At 36.1% G+C, this 17,760-nt stretch overlaps 1 protein-coding gene across 3 annotated transcripts in view; it reads left to right on the forward strand.

Moving 5' to 3' along the window:
• GLCCI1 (glucocorticoid induced 1) overlaps positions 1-17,760 on the forward strand; it is a 148,917-nt gene that overhangs the window by 35,745 nt on the left and 95,412 nt on the right. For all 3 annotated transcript variants that reach the window (XM_017525075.2, XM_017525076.2, XM_037737300.1), the window contains exon 2: positions 11,677-11,828. In XM_017525075.2, coding sequence (XP_017380564.1) covers positions 11,677-11,828 — 152 coding nt within the window. The remainder of the gene's footprint in view (positions 1-11,676; positions 11,829-17,760) is intronic.

Genomic DNA, 17,760 nt, shown 5'->3' on the forward strand with positions numbered 1-17,760 from the left:
TGTGTGGAATTTCATTAACAATTGATTTGAAATTCATAAGGCTGATGAATCTCCTACTAATTACTACTTTGCTAAAGTTCCTTAAAGGACTGTCATTCTGCCACCTCCCAAGAAAATGAACTTAAAAAAGTCTTTTGCCACATATATAATTAAAAAAAAATGTATTCCAAATATTAGAGCTCCATCTTAATGTTGGGTACTTTTTCAGTGCTTGATAGCAGGCTTCTTATAGCCATATTAGTGATGCTTTCTTTTCAGCCTTGTTGCAAAGATACTCTCTTTTCTTTGAAAATAGATTCAAGGCCTCCTTCCAAATGTCTTACTTCAACCTCTGTGTCATTTGACATAAGTTTGTTAGGTGAGCATGTATCCTAGAGAATCAAGCCTAAATGGCTGCCTGACTACATTTTTTGGTTTGTTTGTTTTTCCTGATGGACCTCAGGTTACAGAGTTGTGTCAGGCCTCATTTGGTCAGAAGCTGTTTGTTTCTCTTGTCAGCTTCTTGGTTGGTTTCTTTCCAGATTCTGCAGGGCAGCCATATGGTCATTTCTGCATTTTTTTCTAGATTGCTTCTGTGGCAGGATTCCAGGTTTGGTTGATTAGTGTTTCAGAATCTACCCACACTGAGAGAGCTTCAGTTTTTGCCCTTTCATTTTATTTCAGACAGCATATTCATATCTAGTGTCTTTCCCATCACTTATCTGAAGTTCATTTGAATTTGGTGATTTTATGTGGCCCATGTATTTGGCTAACTTTTCATCATTTTATATGCCAAGGAGGAAGACCATTAACGGCTGTTGAAGTGCCTAGATTTTGCTAACTTAGGAAAACTAAATCTAGTAATAATTCTGTTGGATGATAAATGCTAATGTACATTAGTTTGGGTAGAAAAACATATAGTATTCTCAGTTATTTTGTTCTTACCTTTGTTTTGAAATTTATTTTGAAAATCATTCTCTGTAACTGTGAGACGAGGAGAAATTACTCTTAATGTTAATAGTGATAATACATTAAAAAACAGCTTTCATGGTATTATTTCTCATTACAGAATTAATGAAGTAAATTTCTATTAATAAAATTGAATTTTAGCAAATTTATGCTTAGCCTTAGTGACCCAATAGCAGGAAAAATCCCCACCTGGATTTATTTAAGACTATTTTTGATCTCAGGTAGATTAAGAACTGTATCATTTCGGGATATTTTGAAGTTGAAAAGCAACTTAATGTCTTGTATTCAGTCTGTTCTTGATGAATTTGTTATTTTGATTTTAGTGAAGATTGAATTAATAAGTAAACTTAAACATCATGAAAAACTCACTGACTGTTAAAGGTTTTATAAAGTAGCTATAGAGGCTGGGTGTGGTGACTCAGGCCTGTAATCCCAGCACTTTGAGAGGCCAAGGCGGGCAGATCACTTGAGGCCAGGAATTCAAGACCAGTCTAGACCAGGCCAACATGGTAAAACCCTGTCTCTACAAAAAATAACAAAAATTAGCCAGACGTGTTGGTTCACGTTGTTAATCCCAGCTACTTGGGAGTCTGAGACATGAGAATCACTTGAACCTGGGAGGCAGAGGTTGCAGTGAACTGAGATCATGTACTGCATTCCAGCCTGGATGACAGAGCAGGACTCTGTCTCAAATAAATAAATAAATAAATAAATAAATAAATAAATAAATAAATGAGGTAGCTTTTTATTATAGGTAGCTTATAGAATTTTCAGACTCCGGCTTAAATTATTTAATGAAACTAAGTTATTAAAATCTAAATTTCACTTTGCTTATATATTAGAGCAGTCTTTGATTTAATTTTACTCTGGCACTTTCATTTTATGAGACCCTACTTTATATGTTTTTCAGACTTAGTTTTTGAGGAGGTAGGTTTTTGTTTTGTTTTGTTTTGTTGAGTCAGAGTCTCGCTGTTGTTGCGCAGGCTGGAGTGGTGCAATGGTGCGATCTCAGCTCACTGCGATTCTCCTGCCTCAGCCTCCTAAGTAGCTGGGATTACAGGCGCCCGCCACCACCCCTGGCTAATTTTTGTGCTTTTAGTAGAAATGGGGTTTTGCCATGTTGGCCAGGCTGGTCTCGAACTCCTGACCTCAGGTGATCTGCCCGCCTCAGCCTCCCAAATTGCTGGTATTACAGGTGTAAGCCTGTACAGGTGACCACACCTGGCCGAGGCACCACTTTTATTGTAACTACTTTTAACTTTTATTTGCATGCAAAATGCCTCGTTTGCATGGCTGAGTCTTTTTCCAGAGAAGCTGTACTGTACTTTGTTACTTTCTCATGTTTGTAAGCATTCTGCCTTAGAGTGTTTTGTATTTAGTTTTTGAAGTTCTTATTGTCATGGCCAGCTCTTAATTTACTAATAGCAAATGAACTTTTGAAGGAGCTGACTACACGTTTAAATTTATTAGATCTAAAAGTTCAGCTGCTAGTCACAGATTTCAAAGAACTGGTTGACTTTTTTTTAACAGCAGGATATTTTCTAGAGTGTGTATTTATACTTTTATTGTCCCTCAATAGGTTTTTGCCCCCGAAAATTTATTTTTTTGGGTACAGAAAGGACATATAATTTCTGTATTTTTATTTTTTATTTCCTACATACACATTTCTATTTTTTGTATTTTGCATTTTGTAATATATATTAGCAACGTCTTAGATATCCAGTTCATAACTAAGCAACTACACATTACTGCATGACTGTATATTTACCAGTAGGAATATTAGTTAAAACAATTAGAAAACCATAGTTCTGACAGAGTAGTCAGTCATAGAAAGTGAACACTAAGGGTAGAGCATGTGATCTTTTTAAAGAGATAGGGAAAGATTCAATGGTTAAAAATAAAATAAAAGAAAAACTAAGTAAATATAGAGTAAGTAAGTAAAAGTAAATATAGATTAGAATATTATACAGACCAAGGGACTCATTTATAGATTATTTATATATTTAACTCATTATAAAACGTTAATATGGGCTGGGTATTGTGACTCATGCCTGTAATCTCAGCGCTTTGGGAGCCTAAGGGGAAAGGATTGCGTGAGACCAGGAGTTTGAAACCATCTTTAGCAACACAGCGAGACCCCATCTCTACAAAAAATTTAAAAATTAGCCAGATGTGGTAGTGCACACCTGTAGTCCTAGAGCTGAGGCAGGAGGATAGGTTGAGCCCAGGAATCTAAAAAGAACAAGACTGCAAGCGGTGGCTTATACCTGTAATCCTAGCATTTTGGGAGGCTAAGATTGGAGTACCACTTGAGCCCAGGAGTTTGAGACCAGCCTGGTCAACGTAGTGAGACCTCATCTCTATAAATTTAAAAAATTAGCTGAGTGTGGTGATGCGTAACTGTGGTCGCAGCTACTCAAGAGACTGAGGCAGGAGGATCACTTAAGTCTGGGAGTTTGAGGCTGCAATGAGCTGTCATCATGCCACTGCCCTCTAGCCCTGGGTGACAGAAGGAGACTCTTTGTAGAAAACATGAATTAAGTGGGGGAAGATGTGCCAAGGTGGCCGACAGGAGGCAACACCAGAATGCAGCTCCCAGCAAATGAGATGCAGAGGGCTAGAGGACTTCACGATTCCAAGTGAGGTGCCGGGTTCACTTCAGTGGGACTGATAGTGCACTGAAAATAGCCCAGGGAAGGAGCCGCAGGGTGAGAGCTGCCCAGGGAGGGCAAACTGAGACAGGATGGGGCAAGTCCCCACCTGGAACCTGTAGCCAGCTCGGAGGGTCGGAGTTGACACCCCCTCAGTTCTCTGATTCTGATCCTGTGCTTACCTCATCCCCTCTGCAACTCACAGTCCACAAGAGCCCTGCCAGACTAAGGGGTGCTATGGGTTGTTGATGCAAATCTGAGCGATGGCTCCTGCCAGGTACTGCAAGTTGTCAGTGGAAGTTAAGACTAACACCAGGGGAACGGACCTGTCCCACAGAAAGAGGCAGAGTCGAAAGCAGGGAAACATGCCATAATGCCTGGCAGGCCCCACCCCCCACAAAACTCAAACTGAAGCCCACGCACTAGAGGGCTTGGCAGCAAATACACCAGTTTGACCCTAACCAGGAAGCTTGAGCTCAGGGAAGGAGAGATGCCATTGAGAAGGTGGGGCTAATCTCACCTACAAAGGAACTCCAGGGAAGGACCACCCACCCAGCAACCTGACTGAACCTGAGACACCCCAGCAGCGCCTCTACAGGCCAAAAAAGATATAGCTCCAACCTCAACAGACAGGATGGCCACTCAGAGACTCCTCCCCAACTTCAAAGATCAAAGGGAGATAAATCCACAAAGATGGGAAGAAACCAGCACAAAAGGATGAAACCATCAAAGACCAGAACACCTCTTCTCCTCCCAGGGATCACAACTCCTCATCATCAAAGGAACAAAAAAAGACAGAGAACGTGTTTGACAAATTGACAGAAGGAAGCTTCAGAAGGTGGGTATTAACAAACTAAAATAACTCTGAGTTAAAAGACCATGTTCTAACCCAGTGCAAAGAAACTAAGAACCCTGAAAAAAAGTTACATGAAATGCTAACTAGAATAACCAGCTTAGAGAAGAACATAAATGACTTGATGGAGCTGAAAAACATAGCACAAGAACTTCGCAAAGCATACACAAGTTTCAAGAGCTGAATTGATCAAGCAGAGGAAGGGATAACAGAGATAGAAAATCAAATCAAATGAAATAAAATGAGAAGACAAGATTAGAGAAAAAAGAGTGAAAATAAACGAACAAAGCCTCCAAGAACTATGGGATTATGTGAAAAGACCTAATCTATGCTTGATTGGTGTACCTGAATGTGAACAGGGAGAATGAATCCAAGTTGAAAAACACTTTTCAGGATATTATCCAAGAGAACTTCCCCAACCTAACAAGGCAGGTCAACATTCAAATCCAGGAAATACAGAGAATACCACAAAGATATTTCTCAAGAAGAGCAACCCCAAGGCATATAATTGTAAGACTCACCAGGATTTAAATGAAGGAAAAAATCCTAAGAGCAGCCAGAGAGAAAGATCAAGTCATGTGCAAAGGAAAGACCACAGACTCACTGCGGATCTCTTGGCAGAAACCCTACAAGTTAGAAGAGAGTGGGGGCCAATATTCAACATCCTTAAAAGATTTTTCAATCCAGAATTTCATATCCAGCTAAGCTTCATAAGCACAAGAGAAATAAAATCTTTTATGGACAAGCAATTGCTGAGAGATTTCATCACTATAAGACCTGCCTTACAAGAGTTACTAAAGGAAGTACTAAACATGGAAAGGAACAACCAGTACCAGCCACTGCAAAAACTTACCAAATGGTAAAGAACAACGACACAATGAAGAAACCAAGTCAACTAATGGACAAAACAACTAGCCAGTAACAAAATGGCAGGATCAAATTCAAACATAATGTTAGCACTGAATGTAAATGGCCTAAATGCCCCAATCAAAAGACACAGACTGGCAAACTGGATAAAAAGTCGAGACACATCGGTGTGCTGTATTCAGGAGACTCTTCTCACATGCAAAGACTCACATAGACTCAAAATAAAGAGATGGAAGATGATTTACCAAGCAAATGGAGAGCAAAAAAAAAAAAAAGCAGCGGTAGCAATCCTAGTCTCTGACAAAATGGACTTTAAACCAACAAAGATCAAAAGAGACAAAGAAGGGCATTACATAATGGTAAAAGGATCAATGCAACAAGAATAGCTAACTATCCTAAATATATATGCACAATCACAGGGAGGCTGAACAACTTTCTCCTGAATAACAAATGGATAAACAATGAAATGAAGGCAGAAATAAAAATGTTCTTCAAAACCAACAAGAAAGAAGACACAACTTACCAGAACCTATGAGACACATGTAAAGTAGGGTCTAGAGGAAAATTTAATAGCACTTAATGCCCACATGAGAAACAAGGAAAGATCTAAAATCGACACCCTATTGTCAAAATTGAAAGAGCTAGAAGAGCAAGATCAAAAAAAACAAAAGCTAGCAGAAGACAATAAATAACTAAGATCAAAGCAGAACTTAAGAAGATAGAGACACAAAAAACCCTTCAAAAAATCAATAAATCTAGGAGTTGGTTATTTGAAAAGATCAAAAAAATAGAACGCTAGCTAGACTAATAAAAAAGAAAAGAAGAATCTAATAGGTGTAGTTAAAAACAATAAAGGGGAGATCACCACTGATTCCTCAGACATATAAACTATCATCAGCGATTACTACAAACAGCTCTATGTACATAAACAAGTAAATCTGGAAGAAATAGATAAATTCCTGGATACTTGCACACTCCCAAGACTAAGCCAGGAAGAAGCTGAAACCCTGAATAGACCAATAACAAGGTCTGAAGTTGAGGCAGCAATTAATGGCCTACCAACCAAAAAAAGTCCAGGACTGATGGGTTCATAGCTGAATTTTACTAGATGTATATAAAGAGGAGTTGGTACATTTCCTGTTGAAACTATTCCAAACAATACGAAAAGGGAGTCCTCCCTCTTTCTCTGAGGCCAACATCATCCTGATACCAAAATCTGGCAGAGACACAACTAAAAGAGAAAACTATAGGCCAGTATCCATGACGAACATTGCTGCAAAAATCTTCAATAAAATACTGGCAAACTGAATCCATCAGTACATCAAAAAGCTTATTCACCACAATCAAGTAGGCTTCATCCTGGGGATGTAAGGCTGGTTCAACATATGCAAATCTATAAACGTAATTCACCACATAAACAGAACCAAAGACAAAAACCACATGATTATCTCAATTGATGCAAAGAAGGCCTTCACCAAAATTCAACAGCCCTTTATGCCAAAAAACTCTCAATAAACTAGGTATTGACAGAACGTATCTCAAAATAATAAAAGCTATTTACGACAAACCCACAGCCAATATCATACTGAACAGGAAAAAACTAGAAGCATTCCCTTTAAAAACTGTCACTAGACAAGTATGCACTCTCTCACCACTCCTATTCAATATAGTATTGGAAGTTCTAGCCAGAGATATTAGGCAAGAAAAAGAAATAAAGGCCATTCAGTTAGGAAAAGAAGAAGTCAAATTGTCTCTGTTTATAGACAACATGATCGTATATTTAGAAGAACCCATTGTCTCAGCCCAAAACCTACTTAAGCTGATAAGCAACTTCAGCAAAGTCTCAGGATACAAAATCAATGTGCAGAAATCACAAGCATTCGTATACACCAGCAACAGACAGAGAGCCAAATGATGAATGAACTCCCATTTACAATTGCTACAAAGAGAATAAAATACCTAAGAATACAACTAACAAAGGATGTAAAAGATCTCTTCAAGGAGAACTACAAACCACTGCTCAAGGAAATAAGAGAGGACACAAACAGGTGGAAAAACATTCTCATGCTCATGGTTAGGAAGAATCAATATTGTGAAAATGGCCATACTGCCTTAAGTAGTCTATAGATTCAGTACTATCCCCATCAAGCTACCATTGACCTTCTTCACAGAACTGGAAAAGGCCACCTTAAAATTCATATGGAACCAAAAGAGAGTCCACATAGCCAAGACAATCGTAAGCAAAAAGAACAAAGCGGGAGGCATCACGCCACCTGACTTCAAACTATGCTACAAGGCTGCAGTAATCAAAACAGCATGGTACTGGTACCAAAACAGAGATATAGACCAATGGAACAGAACAGAGGCCTCGGAAGCAACCCCACACATCTACAACCATCTGATCTTTGACAAACTTCCCAAAAGCAAGGGGGAAAGGATTCCCTGTTTAATAAATGGTGTTGAGAAAACTGGCTAGCCATGTGCAGAAAGCTGAAACTGGACCCCTTCCTTACACCTTATACAAAAATTAACTCCAGATGGATTAAAGATTTAAACATAAGAACTAACGCCATAAAAACCCTTGAAGAAAACCTAGGCAACACCATTCAGGATATAAGCATAGGCAAGGACTTCATGACTAAAACACCAAAAGCATTGGCAACGAAAGCCAAAATAGACAGATGGGATCTAATTAAACTCCAGAGCTGCTGCACAGTGAAAGAAACAATCATTAGAATGAACCGACAACCAATGGAATGGGAAAAAATTTTTGCAATCTACCCATCTGAAAATGGGCTAATATCCAGAATCTACAAAGGACTAAAGCAGATTTACAAGAAAAAAAACAAACCCATTCAAAAGTGGGCGATGGATATGAACAGACGCTTTTCAAAAGAAGACATCTATGAAGCCAACAAACGTATAAAAATGCTCATCGTCATCGGTCATTAGAGAAATGCAAATCAAAACTACATTGAGATACCGTCTCATGCCATCTAGAACGGCAGTCATTAAAAAATCTGGAGACAACAGATGCTGGAGAGGATGTGGAGAAAAAGGAACACTTTTCCACTGTTGGTGGGAGTGTAAATTAGTTCAACCATTGTGGACGACAGTGTGGCGATTCCTCAAGGACCTAGAAATAGAAATTCCATTCGACCCAGCAATCCCATTACTGGGTATATATCCAAAGGAATCGTTCTATTATAAAGACACGTGCACACATATGTTTGTTGGGGCGCTGTTTACGATAGCAAAGACCTGGAACCAACCCAAATGCCCATCAATTATAGACTGGACAAGGAAAATGTGGCACATACACATCATGGTATACTATGCAGCTATAAAACATGAGTTTGTGTCCTTTGTGGAGACGTGGATGAATCTTGAAACCATCATTCTCAGCAAACTGACACAAGAACAGAAAATCAAACACCGCATGTTCTCACTCATAGGTGGGTGATGAACAATGAGAACACTTGGACACAGGGAAGGGAACAACACTCACAGGGCTAGTTGCGGGGGGTGGAGAGGAAGGGAGAGGAGGAACCGCAGGGGGCAGGGAGGATGGGGAGGGATAACACTGTGAGAAATGCCTGATGTGGGCGATGGTGGGGGGAGTGGAGATGGCAAACCACCATGGCATGTATGTACCCTATGCAACAGTCCTGCAGGATGCACGATGTGCACATGTACCCCAGAGCCCAAAGTACAATTTAAAAAAAACACGAATTAAATAAATTTATTCCCCCTCAAAAAAATAATTAAACATGGCTCCTGTTGTTTAATTACTAAAATAAAAAGTTTTAATAACTAAGTGAACTATTTACAGCTTTTCAAATAGTTTGAGCAATTTAAGTAGAGGCACAAATTATTCACTCAGAATGGCTTTTCCTTATCTGATTGTAGCTGACTTTTGTATAGGCCTTTTAAATTTAGAGGTCAGCTGTTAACTGTTGGACTTGCCTCTCAACAGTCTGTTGTTTTTTATTTCTTTATGGTGGAAGGAATTTAAAGTAAACTTTAAAATTTTAAGCAAATGAATAAATCAGATAATAGGAGATGTTAATTTTGTGTTTCCCAGTGTTGTTAAAATTAGTAGGTATTGCCTTTATAACCGGGAAAAAATATTTTTATAAATTAATATAAGTAACTTTTAGTAGTATTAATAGAACTAGAAATAGTTTATATGTCTTCAGAGTTACCTATGATGTAGTAGGGGAGATGAGGATAAAGGGAGAAGAAGAAACAATAAAACAAGTAGCAAGGAAACATTCCAAAATAGGAAAAAATTACATGACAAGTTAAACCAAATTTGTTATAACAATAAATATGTGGGATGAGGTCACCTTTTACAACCAGAAGGCTTGCTACAAAGTTTACTTTTTTCAAAAGTATTAAAAAAATACTTTGTTTTATGATACACATTTTAAAAATCTTTTAAGAACTTAAAAGGATGGGCATACCATGCAAATTATCAGAAATAAAGCAGAGGAGGTCATAATATTCAGCATGATAAAATTTAAAAAATAATTAATGTGATAAAACAATAATGCATATAAGCTGTGATGTCGATGTCAAGAAGCTATATGTACCAAATAATACAGAACTAAAATATAAAAGTCAAAAATGTTCAAAGAATAAAGAGAATTTTTAGAACTCAATTATAGTTTAAATATTTTATAGTACTCTTCTAGGTCTGTAACAGATAAAACTGATAATTATATTATTCCTATATTCTGTATTTTAATTCAATTGATATACAAGACAAGGAACTATATATTCTGAAAACAAAATGTCTTTTCTGATTCATGAAATGTTGACCATGTTTGTAGTCACAGGGAAAATTTCAGGCAATTCCAAAGAGTAGAAATAGGTTCCACTAGATTTTCTGTTTTCAGTACAATACATTTAGAGCTAAAGTAATACAGATAAAGAGGAAATCTGGTGATTTTCAGATATTTTCTAACAATTCTTGGGTCAAAGGAAAAAATAAAAACTATAATTCCAACCTATTACCTGCATAATATAACATTAGAGTATACTGCATTTTCTTCTATTTTCCTGGTAAACTATGCATTCTGATTTCTGAAAGGTAGTTAAACGACAGCATTCAATAATAAATATTTCTTCACCCTCTGTAAAGAGGAAGGCATTTTGTTTGATGTGAGATATGACTCGGAAAAGACTCTTAGCCTTGGGAACCTGTAAATCTATTGAATTGTATCATCAAATGCACACTAGTAGTAAATTACTTGGGATGGATACATGAAAAATTCTCTTTATAGGTTTGGTGTGTAGTGTGATTAATTTTTAGGAGATACTTGTGATACCCCTATGGGAAGGAGAAGTATGATAGTTTGTTATGGCTGATTGATTGAACTGTGTATAGATTTTGGTTTCTTTTTACCTGTATCCTGTTTGCATCTTTTGTTCAGTATTCCTCTAGGCTTCAAATTTTTCATCTGTGAATGAGGAGGTTGAATTAAAATATAAAGTTATTTACACATGTTATTTTTGTGTAGTTGTGAATAAATTCATTAAGTGAGTATTGAATGCTGACTCCTAGTCAGTCTATGGTTTAAACTTACGCGCTGATGGGAGAGAGAAATAAGCTTAGGGTGCCACGAAAGCAGAGACAGGAAAGTATATCTTAGAAGGAAGGGGAGAGAAAAGGGCATTGGGGAAGCTTTCACAGAGGCAGTGTGACATCTTAGTTAGTCTTGAAAATAAATGAGTTTGTCAAGTAAACAAGAAAGGAGAGAGTTCTAGGCTCAGGAAGTAGAATGTACAGAGGCAGAAAGAATACATTTACTTTTGGAAAAACACAGGCCATTCATGTGATGCTTAGCATGGGATTATGGAGTAGCAGGATATTAAACATTGAAGTATATGCCAGCCAAATTGTGAAAGCTTATTATGTCATACTAAATAATATGGGCTTTAAGTTAAATACAGGTCACCATGGAAGTGTTTTCTGTTTGGGCATGGAACTGTAAAGTTTACTTGAAGTGGATGCAGAGATAGCAGTCAGAAAACTGGCAGTTCAAATGAGGCATACAATTAAAATAATGGCAAGAGATGATACACAGATTTATTACAGGTCCCTAAAATGGATAGGCTTCATAGGGTCTGTGGAAGCCCTGGAAATGTACGTAAGACTTAACATGAATGTATTTTCTTTGGGACATGGGTCATACGTTTCATCTGATCATGCAACAGGGCTATTAGTGTAAATATGTATCACGGGGAAAATTGACAGGATGATATTCTACAAACTATGAAGTTTAAATAACTTTACATTTTACTTCATTCACTAATGACTAATCTATTTTTTTTTTTTTTCACTTTTTGCAGTGGACAGGCCAAAATCTCAGCAAGTTCGGACCTCTAGTACAATAAGGCGAACCTCCTCTTTGGATACAATAACAGGACCTTACCTCACAGGACAGTGGCCACGGGATCCTCATGTTCACTACCCTTCATGCATGAAAGACAAAGCTACTCAGGTAAAATAAGCAAATCAAAATCAGCTTATCACCCTGCACTTCTTCTGTTTTGATCACAGTAAGGAAAATGTAATGTAATAAAATTTTCCCAAATTTGAAATACATCCACCCAAGGAAGAAAGGAAAATCCATTGTTTTAAATAAACTTTGCAATAATTGTTTTTTGTCATCTGGGTTTTAGAAGCTTTGAAATTCTTTAATACTTAAATAGCACATCAGTCTATATTACATGGCTTTAAAGACTTTTGTTGTAATTTTAAAAATTGCTTTCCAATAGAAATTAAAATGATTAGTAACCATTTTAGAAAATATAAAACTTTTTAAAGAGTAGTTTGCACACTTCTTGAAAATAATTTATAAAGTATTAACATATGCCTAATAAAATGTATGATGGATAATTTATTTTTTTCTGTTAAAACAAAGATTAAAATCCTTCAGAGGGAAATATAAATTAACTGTCACATTTCGCGTTTTTGGAAGGATCCCCAAGCTTTTGATTAAAAGCTTTTTCTCCATGACAGGAAAAAAAAATCTGAAAACATCTTTATTCATGATTATCTGAGTTATTGACCATATCTTCCTAACAGTGGTCAATCAGCATTTATTGTCATCATGAAGAATACTAAAAATATGATATGGTTATTGGTTTTGAAGAACCTGCCACACAGCTAGGTAGATAAGACATACATTTAAAAAACTGGTAAATGAAGACAGTGTTAGATGAATGGGGTCTGTAAATACCAGGACATTCAAAGGAAAGAGCATATTGGGCTCTGTAGGTTAGGGAAATAGAATAGAGTTTCATCTCTGAAGAATGAGGAAAAAGAGAGGAAGAGAGTTTTTTGTACATGATCTATAAAACTGTGCTGCTCAGTTTTTGTCATTTTCTCAGGCAAGCTTGAAACTGTGAAATTGGCTTCTTCTTTATCATCTATCTCATCAATTCTGTCCTTGTAATATTTTATGCTGCCCTAGTCTTTTGATTGAGTATTCATTTAATGAGGAAGAGGATAAGTTTAATATGGCAAGCAGTGGAATTTCCAAGTAGAAATAACTAGCAAAACGTAGAAGTGTGGGTCTAGACAGTTAAAGATCTGGGCATAGATGTATTCAAATGAAGGCCCACTGAGGGAACTTTCTGAGATAATGGAAATGTTAATTAATTAAATTTAAAAATTAATTTTAAGTAAAAGTTATTTATATTAATGGTATATAGCATGATTCTTTGATATATACACACATTTGAAATGATTAAATCAATCTAATATATACCTCATTTTTGTGTGTGTGTTAGGAACACTTAAAATCTACTCTCTTAGAAATTTTCGAATATACAATATATTGTTATTTACTGTAGTCATCATGATATATAATAGATTGCTCGAAGTTATTTCTCATAACTGAAATTTTGTGTCCTTTGACCAGCATCTCCCCAGGACCACCAACCCTTAGCCTCTGATAACCATCGTTCTGTTCTCCATTTCTATAAGTTAAATGTTATATATCTTTTTTTTTTTTTTTTTTTTTTTTAAGGGTTTTTTTTTTTTTTTTTTTTTTTTTTTTGCGACAGGGTCTTGTTCTGTTGCCTAGACTGGAGTGCAGTGGTGTGATCTCGGCTCACTGCAACTTCTGCCTCCCAGATTCAAGCAATTCTCATGCCTCAGCCTTCCAAGTAGCTGGGACGACAGGCCCCTGCCACCACGGCCAGCTAATTTTTATATTTTTAGTAGAGACGGAGTTTCAGCAGTAGAGGCTAGTGTTGAACTCTTGGCCTCAAGTGAGCCACTAGCCTTGGCCTCCCAGAGTGTTGGGATTATAGGCATAAGCCACTATGCCTGGCCAGTGTTATATATCTTAATAGAAGTTTGGGTTATGTTGGTGAATTCATTTATCAGAACTTACCCAAGTGTACACTTGCACATTTTGCTATATAACTTTAATTTAAAAAACATAGAATATGAACAGAAAACAAATACTGAACTCAGATGTTTAGAGATGAAGTATACTGCTGTCTGCAACTTTGAAATGAATCAAAAATAAGATTGAATGATGAGTGGATAGCTAGATAGGTATCTGGTGGAGCAAATAGAGCAAAATGTTATATAGAGAGGCTGAGTATTGGCTTTATGGGCCCTCATGAACAGGTTTTTTCTCTTTTAACTGTTCTGTTTGAAATTTCTATTAGTAAAATGTTAAAAAAAAAAAAATTCATGGCCCTTCTGACTTCACTGCTTTGCAACCCAGTCTTAAGCTTTCTTTTCTGTAAATTAAAATTAGTAATACCCAATTTGCACATTCACATGTTTATTCTGAGGTCTAAAAGATACAGCTTTACATTTTTAAGGCCTCTGAAGACATGGATCACTGCCAGATTTAGAGTCATCTGTTTAGCATAGTAGAAAGAAAAACTAAAAGCCATTTGTGAAATATTATTACTGTAGCCTTGCAGACACAACCTTTATAAAACAAAAAATGTATTACCAACTCTTAAAATTGAACTTGCAATTAAGATTACTGTAATAAGACAGTGATGATTCCTCAGTCTTCACTCCATAGTCTGAGGTATAGTCTCTGGACAAATTTTAAATTCTGTGTTAGACTGTGTTTTTAAATGTGAAAGTAATATATATTCTTTGTAAAGTGGCCAAGTAATAAAAATAATAAATACAGCAATAATCAGAGGTATTTCCTACAACTTCCCAGGTATAGTAGTGTGATTAGAGCTGTTCATAGATACTGGCATTCTCTCTTCTGGGCACGTGGTAGGATTCTGCTTCTCTGCCCACTTGAAGTTAAGTGTGGCCATGAGACTTGATTTGGGAAGAAGCTTTAAAGAACTGGTGCATTCTCTCTGACAGGGAAGTAACTGTTCACTCCCCCTTTGTCCATCTGGATCACTGACAGTGACAAGCATAGCCTTCTTAATGACCCATACATGTTGTATGAGCAAGAAATTAACTTTTGCAGTTTTAAGTCACTGGGATTTGGAGATTGTGTGGTTACTATCCTATAATCAACACTCTACTGACTAATATGCAATGTATAATAACCTTTTAAACAAATTTTTGTAGGCTTTTTAGATCATAGTATGTTTCTTAATTAAAAGCTTTTCGAAAGATTCAGTGTGGACATAAAATCAGTATCAAAATAGAATGAAAGAAAAAAACAGCACAGGAAGTGTTTTTTCTTAGAGTTTTGTCATTTGCTTAATTAACTTTTCTTAATTTTATTTAAACATTTTTAAAAAATAGTGTCTTAATAGTTTATTTTCCTGTTATACCTTTCTTTGACTTTTATAGACCTTAAACTTTTTCTGATAATTAGACAATTTTCTTTGTATGAGTAGTCCATCTAAAGCAGTCTGTGGAACAGGCTACCTCAGTCTCAAAATGTCACCTCTTTTGAAATATCCATTAAATTAGAAGACATGATGGTGTTAATCTACAGAGGTGATTTTCATTAGGCTTTCTGCAAGTTAATGTATTCAGTCTTAACAAGAGAAACCACCACTGCCTTCTTGCTGCTTTTGTTTTTTTAAAACAAGGATTTAAAATGCTTTTGATTAGATTTATATTGTAATAAAATGATGGATTGAATGTTTTTTATATATAACTTGTAAAAGAAAAAAAGTTACTTGCCTAAACATAGTGTTTCCACTTCAGGCATCTGCTCCCTGCCAAGGTCAGCATCCTATCATAGTATAAAATCTCTGTGCTTCTCAGTTCTTGCAGGGATGCTTAGTGATATATTTATAGACATTCTGTAATTGTTCCAGAATGTTTTTAGTTCAGCCAAATTAAAATAAGTAAATATTTTAGTTATGTATTTTTGAGTTTTATCTGACTTTGTTTTAAAAGTAGTGCTTTTTGATGGTAAAATAATCCATGTAATATAGAAGGACATGAATAAGTAGCTGCTGACTCCCTGGACCTATTACTTAAAAAAATTATTATTAACAGGTTCTTTTTTTTTTTTTTTTTTTGGCGGGGGAGGAAACACGTTTTGAGAAATTTTCTCTAAGATATTATTGAAACATATACACTATGGAATTACATTCTATATCATATCATTGACTTGCTTTTTCCATTTGATGGATCATGGGGATCTCTGCTTATAACGTGTAAATCCCTACCTCATTTTTTCCCCTATTTTTTAAGTTGTGGTAAAATACATATAACATGATAGCCAGACATGGTGTCATGTGTCTGTAATCCCAGCTACTCCCGAGGATGAGGCAAGAGAATCACTTGAACCTGGGACGTGAAGGTTTCAGTGAAAGCTGGATTGCCCTACCACACTCCAGCCTGGGCAACAGAGTGAGACTTGTCTCCCCCCTCCCTCACCCCCAAAATAATTAAATTCACCATGGATGAAGATGAGTTAACCATGTTTTAAAGGTACAGTTCTATAGCATTAAGTGCATTCACATTATTGTAAAACCATTACCACCATCCATGTCTAACACATTTTCACTTTTTCCACCTATTAAATACTAGGTCTCCATCCTCCCCACCATACCCCAGCCTCTGGTAGCCATCATTCTATTTTCTTTCTCTGTGAATTTACTCTAGGAGCCTCATATAAGAAAAATCACACAGTATTTATCCTTTTGTGTCTGGTTTATTTTACTTAGTATACTGATTTCAGAGTTCATCTGTGTTGTAGCATGTGTCAAAATTTCCTTTCTTTTTAAGGTGGAATAATATTCCATTAGACATATGTACTGCATTTTCTTTATCCATTTGTCTGTGGATGGACATTAGGTTCTTTCTGCTTTTTGACAGTTGTGAATAATGGTGCTGGAAAAATTAGTGTATGGATATCTTTTCAAGCCTCTGCTTTCAATTCTTTTGTATATATATGTCCAGAAGTAGAACTGCTGGATCATAGGGTAATTCTGTGTTTAAATTTTTGATGAACTGACATGCTGTTTTCTACTACGGCTATACTATTTTATACTCCCATCAGCAATGCGCAGTGGTCCAGTTTTTCTGCATTTTTGCCAGTAGTTATTTTCTTTATTCCTTATTTTAAAAAAAACAAGAGTCACCCCAGTATGTTATTATGATTTTTTATTTGTGTTTCCTAAATGATTAATGATGTTGAGCATCACTTCATCTGCTTTTTGGCCATCTATATATTTTCTTTGGAGAAATGTCTGTTTAAGTCCTTTGACCATTTTTGAATTGGGTTTTTTGTTGTTGAGTTCTAGGAGTTCTTTATATATTCTAGATATCAATCTCTTATCAGATACATGGTTTGCAAATATTTTCTCCCATTCTGTGGGTTGCCTTTTTAATCTTTTGATAGTTAACTAGTTTTTAATTTTGATAAAGTTCAGTTTATCTATTTTCCATTTGTTGCCTGTACTTTTGTTGGCATATTCAAGAAATCATTGCCAAATAAGCTTTCTTCTTATTTTCTTCTAAGAATTTTAGCTTTTAAGTTTAGGTCTTTGATCCATTTGAGCCCATTTTTGTATACAATATAAGGTAAGAGTCCACCTTCGTTCTTTCGGATGTGAATGTCCAGTTCTCCTAACACCATTTGTTGAAAAGGCTGTCCTTTTCCCATTGAATGGCCTTAACACCCTTGTCAAAAATAATTGACCATATATATGAGGGTTTATTTCTGGATGCTGTGTTTATTACATGGGTCTGTGCCTTGTGGCTTTTTGCATTATGCCGTAATTGGGAAAGATTTCTCCTACTCTAAGTTAAAAAATTTTATTTAAACTATATTTTCTTTTAATAGTTTTATGTTTCTTTTTAAATATTTGTTTCTTTGATATTTCTAGAGTTTATTTTGATGGAAGGCATAAGGTGATACCCAGCTTCATGTTTCAAAGTGACTAATAGTTAATCAGTAGTTTATCTTTTCCCTGCTGATTTGAGTTGTCACATCATAAATTTCCATTCTTTTTTTTTTTTTT

Source organism: Cebus imitator, unplaced genomic scaffold (assembly GCF_001604975.1).
Source record: "Cebus imitator isolate Cc_AM_T3 unplaced genomic scaffold, Cebus_imitator-1.0 Scaffold37, whole genome shotgun sequence".
Taxonomy (NCBI): domain Eukaryota; kingdom Metazoa; phylum Chordata; class Mammalia; order Primates; family Cebidae; genus Cebus; species Cebus imitator.